Source organism: Arachis ipaensis, chromosome B02 (assembly GCF_000816755.2).
Source record: "Arachis ipaensis cultivar K30076 chromosome B02, Araip1.1, whole genome shotgun sequence".
NCBI lineage: Eukaryota > Viridiplantae > Streptophyta > Magnoliopsida > Fabales > Fabaceae > Arachis > Arachis ipaensis.
Window position 1 is genome coordinate 16,949,195 of NC_029786.2, and position 7,845 is coordinate 16,957,039.

At 33.2% G+C, this 7,845-nt stretch overlaps 1 protein-coding gene across 1 annotated transcript; it reads right to left on the minus strand.

The window, feature by feature from the left end:
* Positions 6,374-7,248, minus strand: LOC107628225 (ethylene-responsive transcription factor ERF098-like). The gene has a single exon (XM_016330995.2). The coding sequence runs from the start codon at positions 7,130-7,132 to the stop codon at positions 6,611-6,613; it is 522 nt and encodes a 173-aa protein (XP_016186481.1). The 5' UTR covers positions 7,133-7,248; the 3' UTR covers positions 6,374-6,610.

Below are 7,845 nucleotides of genomic sequence, written 5' to 3' on the forward strand. Positions count from 1 at the left end.
AAGACTTGGACCAATAATTTCACTTTTTTTTCTCTCTCTTTCTATTTATGTTTTTTTTTTAAGTTTATTTTTCCTCTGGATCCATGTAATTAACTATTACTCCGACCCTCTAAAACCAATGAAGATTTAATTAGAGCTACTAAATAAAATTCGGGAGTATAGTTAAAAGGAATAGGTCATCTTCTTTTAATCAGTTATCAAAAATTTAATTCTCGTTGAGTATGAAAATTTTTTTAAGTTTTTTAAACAGTCTTACTTATTGCATACCTGTAAGCTATAATAACGAGGGATTAGTCATTATGTTCGACAGAAGATATTCTGATCGTGAAATAATAATTAAATAAATAGATGTACATGTATATTACTAGTTAATTTCTCTTCTTGATATAATATATTCTGTTTATGTTATCTCTTTTTTTTTGTTATTTTCTTTTTTTTTAGGAGCACTATATTTCTATGTCCGTTCAATATATTATACTATTTTTATTTTTGAGAATAGAATAAAATAAGACATAAATGCTATGTAGATTATTTTTTTATTAATAGTAGATATAGACTTATTTATTGTAATTTTTTTTAGAAGGAGTACATAAGAAGTACAAACTATATAAGGTGTAATAACTCAATAAATATTTTTAAAAGGGATTTTTTTATTCAATTTCAAAATGAGAAGAACTTATTTTTCTCTCTTAATCCCTTTTGATTTATTAAATTGAACAGCTTAGGAAATGAAATTTTTTTTATGGTGCGGTGAGCGTAGAGAACAATCAAGCTATGAATCAAATTGAAAAAGGTAAGCGTGGAGAGCAACAAAGCTGTGAATCAAATTAAAAAAAAATTGTGAATTAAGATCCAATTCTGGCCAATTTTGCCATTTTCTTTTTTCTCCTAATTTTTCTTTCAACATTTTCTTTTCCCTTTTCTTATCTCTTCCTTCAAACTCATCCAATAGAGTTTGATGAGAGACTAGTTCGCAAGATTCTTTTTTGGTAAACATAGTTGTTCCGATCAACGAGTTGGAACTAAATCCTTATTACTCTATGATTCATTAATTTCTCAAAATAGCAGATATGGTAAATAGATCCTCGAGTGGTGGTTTTGACCACCAGAGCAATGCCAATCTCCTCCATCAACTCACGAATCTTCAATCTCAAATTTCGAAGCCACAAGTTCGATTTAATATGAATCAAACCCTTATTTTCTCCATCCTAGAGAAAATCTAGGTAGTAGAAATCGTGGAGTTACAATGACATGCTCTCATTGTAACAAGCAAGGCCACACAGAAGATGTGTGTTATAAGAAGTATGGGTACTCCTCCCATTTCTATCAACGACAACAACATAATACCACTATCAATCACGTGCTGAGGAGCATGATGATATACTCGGTGATAAACAATCCCAACTCAATTGTCTCCAAGAGAACACTGAAATATCAAGATCTGAGTTCACTCCAGAACAAAGATTTGCCTTGTTAGAGTTGATCAAAGACAAAACTCACAAAGTGTGCAGCAATAACCTCATAATGCAAATCAAATTTTGACTAATTCTATTCAGACCTCTGCTCCAGGTGAAACCATTGTATTACATTTTAATGCGATAATTATGAGCATTATCACTCCAAAATCTGCACTATGGGTCATTGACTCCGATGCAACAGATCATGCGACTTTTGACTTAAAAGATTTTGTAAACTTTTAAAATATTGCTCCAATAAATGTGATATTGCCAAATAGGACCAAAACTGTTAGCACCATCATTGGCATAATCACATTCTCTAAAAACTTTTTTCTCAAAAATGTTTTGTACATTCCTTCTTTTGATTTTAAACTGATTTCTGTGTGAAAATTAACCTCAAACTTACATTGCCAACTATTAATCAATGATAAGTGTTGTGAGATACAAGATCGATCCACATCAAAGATGATTGGCATTGTTGAGTGTATAAAAGGGTTATATACAATGAGTAGAGAACCAGAATTCTCTCACTTTCCCCTCCTCCAACAAAGCAAGCTTCATTGGCAGCAACTACGACTGCTACTCATCCCACAACACCATCACACACTGAGCACAACAACATTTGGTATCTTAGATTAGGACACATATCCATGCATAAATTGATTTTAGTGAAGAAATATTATCCTTTTATAGATTATGTTGCTTCAAAACTTCCTTGTGACTCGTGTCGTTTTGCAAAACAAAAGAAATTATCTTTTAATCTTAGTACAATTGAAATAAAAGATTGTTTTGACTTAGTTCATATGAATATCTGGGGTCCTATTTCTATCCCTTCCAATGAAAGACATAGGTATTTTTTTACTATGGTGGATGGCAAGAGCAGATTCACTTGAATTTTTTTTATGAAAACCAAATCTAAGACATCACGATTGGTTATTAATTTTGTGAACTTTGTCAGAGTACAATTTAAAAAACAAGTTCAATATATAAGGATTGACAATGGGCCAGAATTCACTCTAAAATTTTGTTTTGCATTAACTGGTATTTTACACCAAACTTCTTGTGTAGAAACACCAGAGCAAAATGGGATTGTAGAGCGAAAACAACAACACATTTTAGGTGTTGCTAGAGCACTGTTATTTCAATCAGGAATTTCATATTGTTTTTGGCTATACGCAGTTACTTACGATATTCACCTAATTAATAGGCTGCCCAACACTAAACTAGATAATACTTGTCCTTATAAGCTTTTGTATGGTAACTTACCTAATCTTTCATATTTAAGAGTATTTGATTCTCTTGCATATGCCTCCACATTAACAAATTCAAGAACAAAATTAGACCCAAGAGCCAGAAAAATAGCTTTTCTCGATTTTAAATTAGGAACAAAAGGTTTTCGATTTATTGATTTAAAATAAAAAGAAATTTTCATATTTAGAAATTTAACTTTCTATGAAACTCATTTTCCATTTTCACATTTTACTAGCACTGATATTCCTGCAGTACCCACTAGTACTCCATAACGCATTGATCTTTTTCAATATGATACACCATCCACACATTATTTGCAATCACATACACATACCACACTCACAGATTCAAATGAACATTTCTCAAACTCAATGCACTCACCAATTTTCTCACACACTATTGCACCCATTACCACACCACACACTAACAATGCACATGCATCACAAAACTACGACATCATACATGACTGCATCACTAGAAAATCTGAAAGAGTTAAGAAATCGCCTGCTTATTTGAAGGACTACCATTGTATGATAACCCACACAGCTCACTCTAGCAACTTTGCCAACTCTAACTCTTTATATCCTATCTAACAACACTTGTTATATGATAAACTAACCCCAAAATATAAGTCCCTTTCTCTGGCCATCACCTCAAATCTGGAACCTAGCACTTATGAGGAAGCGGCTACACATAAATGTTGGAGAAAGACAATACAAGCTGAATTGACAGCTCTAGATCAGAACAGAACTTGGTATCTTAATGAACTCCCAAAAGGCAAGAAGGCTGTGGGTTGCAAATGGGTTTTTCGGGTAAAATTCAATTCCGATGGCACCATAAAAAGACACAAAGCGAGGCTAGTTTCAAAAGAATTCACTCAAGTGCAAGGAGTAGATTATGGTGATACTTTTAATCCATTTGTCAAAATGACTACCCTACGAGTAATGTTAGCATTAGTAGTGGCAAAGAAATGACATTTGAAATAGCTGAACGTCAATACTGCCTTCCTTCACGGAGATTTGGACAAGGAAGTTTATATGAATATACCACCCGGTTTGGCTGTGTCACAACTAGGTTTGCTTTGTAAATTGCAAAAGTCTCTATATGGGCTTAAGCAAGCAAGTAGACAATAAAATATTAAGCTCACTCAGACTCTTGTTGATGCTGGTTATAAACAGTTTTTTTATGATCATTTCCTCTTCATCAAGAAACAATCTGAAAGCTTCACTGTCATTCTAGTATATGTTGATGACTTGGTTTTAACCGGGAATGACATTGGCAAAATCAATTCCATCAAGCAAATTTTGGATGACAAGTTCAAAATAAAGAATCTTAGTGATCTCAAGTACTTCTTGGGAATAGAAGTAGCACGCTCTAACTCTGGAATTTACATTTATTAGCGGAAGTACGCCAGGGACCTTCTTAAGGATTTTGGTTATCTAAATTGCAAGCCTTTCTCCACCTCATTTGATTATAGTTAGAAACTCTCGAAGGAATCAGGTACCATTTTAACGGATAACACTACTTACAGACAGTTCATCGGCCGACTCCTTTATCTCACAAACACTAAACCCTAAACTCTAAACCCTCTTATACTGTGGGACGTTTGAACCAGTTTTTAGACTGTGCAACCACTTCTCACCTACAGGTTGCTTTGTGTTCTCTGATATTTAAAAGGTAGACCTGCAACTGGTCTATCTTCTCCTCTACTTCTAATCTGCATCTCACCGGATTTGTCGATGCTGACTGGGCTACCTGTGCCGATACTCGTCGTTCCGTTACCGGTTATTACTTTATGCTTGCGAACTCTCTCGTTAGCTGGAAGAGTAAGAAGCAAACTACCGTTTCCTCTACAGAAGCTAAATATAGGTCTCTTGTTGTTGTCACTTGTGAAGCTAGTTGGTTATCTTTCTTAATGGATTTCATTCATTGCCGCTTCAGAAGGCTATCACTCTATTCTGTGACAACCAATCAGCCATTCACATTGCCAATAATCCCATCTTTCATGAAAGAACCAAGTACATTGAAGTGGACCACCACATTATTTGTGAAAGCATTTGTCTGGTCTCATTGATCTCATGCTAGTTCGTTCCAAAGACCTACTTGCTGATTTTCTTACTAAGACTCTGCCACCGGGTCCTTTTCTTAGTAATATTTTCAAACTAGGATTATTAGATTTATACAATTCTAGCTTGCGGGAGGGTGTTACCTAGATTATTTTTTTATTAATAGTAGATATATGCTTACTTGTTATAATTTTTTTAGTGGGAGTACATAAGAAATACATAGTATATAAGGTGTAATAACTCAACAAATATTTTTAAAAGGAATTTTTTCATTCTTTTCAAAATGAGAAGAACTTATTTTTTTCTCTCTTAATCCCTTTTGGTTTATCAAACCATCAATATAAAATATATAATAATAAAAATATAATTAAAAAATTAATAAAAATAATAAAAAATAAAAAATAAATTATACCTCTTATTAGTATCTTTATATCCTTTCTATCAGAATAAACACAAAAAACATTAATTCAATATCTTTAAATACAATATCTTATTATCAGACAAACATGATTTTGTGCATATAAACATGATTTAGTGTCATATATATGTTGTTCTCAATTTTACATAATTCGTTACTGAATGGGAGAGAGAAGGAGGGAGTGTGCATTGGGGTTAAGGGGCTGTGATAGGAGGGAGAGGGAAAGGGGCTACGATGGGGAGGGAAAGGGAAGGGGGAGTGTGCGTCGGGGGCTGCAATAGAAAGGGAGAGGAAATGGGGGTTCCGGTGGGGAGGGAGAGGGAGGGGGTTGCGTTGGGTAGGGAGAGGGTTGCGATGGAGAAGGAGATAGAGGGGTACTCTGCGTTGGGGGAGGGGGGATTAGGATTTGTAGGGTAATTTGCCAGGTCACCAAAATACGGTGGCCATGTTAGCATTGTGCTTGTCGGAGATTTGTTCCGGCGAGTTTGGGGACACACTTGTCAAATTTTAAAATTTTTTTAAAGACTATTTTATCAATAACAAAAATCAGGTACCATTTTATCAGTACAAAAATCTTTCAAATACCAATTTGATATTTACCTCTTAAATAAATAAATGTACATGCATATTACTATCCAATTTCTCTTAATGTACATGCATGTTAGTATGTTACCAGCTAATTTCTCTTCCTGATATAATATCTTTTGTTTATGTTGTCCTTTTTTTGTTATTTTCTTTCTTTTTTTTAAGAGCACCATATTTTCATATCCGTTCAATATATTATGCCGTCTTTAATTTTAAGAATAGAATAAAATAAGATCCAAAAATTAATATTTTTATATTTTATTTAATAATAAATTAAAATAAATTATAAAAATTTAATTTATTTTTATTTTTTTATTTAAAAAATAAAAAATATAATAATAAATACAAAAAAAATACTAATTCAATATCTTTAAATACAATATCTTATAGTCATACAGACATGATTTTGTGCATGTAAACATGATTTTAATGTCATATATATGTTGGTTCTCAGTTTCATATAATTCGTTGCTGAATGGGCACATATTCTTTTCTTTAACTTAATTAGCAACGCGATCAGCACGTGGATAAGCAATGGAAATCAAAATGGAATCCAATGTTTAGCAAAAGTGGCATCATCTCTTATTTTCTTTAAACAAATTCCTGAAATTATTATAATAATAATAAAATGTCCAATTCCATTCGAAAGAACTTTGATGATGATATACATAAACAAACAAAATTAATAATCAATGAAAATAATGAACAATAAATTTCAAGCCAGATAACACTCTCGTAATTCTAAGCTAGCTTGCTTCTTATTAACCTTTGCATATGCATGATTCCATGATTCGAACGACCAATCATTCGATTTATTATATAACTAATCTCACTTATCTGTAAAATGTATGATGATCATTGCACTGGTATATATACCTATCATCATCTTGAGCTTGTTGGAGTAGTTCTTCCAACAACTTATTGTCCAAATACTCTAATTCAAAAGCACGATCATGACTATGATCACCTTGCACTATCCCCTCATTCGAATACGAACCCAAATTATATGCATTCGTGTTCGAATGAGGAGGAGGAGGAGGAGGAGGATGAACAGAAAGAGGCAAAGGCAAAGGCAAGGACGAATTAGGGTTAAGAGGAGCTTGATACTCATTTGGGAAATTGAGAATGGCCCTATGGCCACGGAAATGAAAAGCAGCAGCATCATAAGCCCTTGCAGCTTCTTCAGCAGTTTCAAATGTTCCAAGCCATATTCTTGTCCCCTTTCTTGTCGGGTCACGAATTTCCGCCGCAAATTTTCCCCATGGCCTCCTACGAATCCCTCTATACCTTACTTCAACATTATTGCCATTAGAAATTGAGGACGACGACGATGATGATGATTTCCCTCCCTCCATCAATAATTATCCCTAATTATTAGAGTAATTAATTTTTAGACACTCAAAAAAAAGTAACTGGTTCTATGTTTGATTTGTGAGCTCTGTGAAGCTTGATTGGTGGTGTGTGGTAAATGGATATAATACACTTATATATGGAGATAAAGTGACGACTAATGTTACTAAATTGTGTTTGTTATGTTGTCGTCTTGGTAAGTTTTGACCATATAGGGGGTCGGTCGTATGTGACGGTTTGAATAAAAAATAAATGAAAATAAAAAAACCCATTGTAATGATATTAGAATAATATTATTATATAATATTAAATGTAGTATGTTGAAGTTGACCCATCTAAGAAGTAAGAATAGCGGAAAAAGCAACAGGGAAGGGTTGTGCATGCATGATGCAGAGCTTATGCACACTTGTCGTTTTGCTGGCGCCCGCACGTGCATTCATCTTTCTTTCTTTCCTTTTCTATTTTTTTAATGACTACTCTAGAAAATCTCTAATTTTTTCTAAAGGAAAATCTCAAATTTGATACTAGATCTCTCGACAATTATAAACTTGCAAAGGTACGGTATAAAATATTAGGAGTTATTTGGTCTAAAGTTTTAGGAGAAGGATCACAATTAAAAAAATATAATATATATGTCGTTTAATTTAATAATTATATCAGTAATTATTTTTATAGTTCGTAATCTCGATAAAAACATATTGGAATGTTACTGCTCAAG

Coding starts and splice junctions, on each gene's coding strand:
- LOC107628225 (XM_016330995.2), bottom strand. CDS start 7,132: ATGGAGGGAGGGAAATCATCATCATCGTCGTCGTCCTCAATTTCTAAT.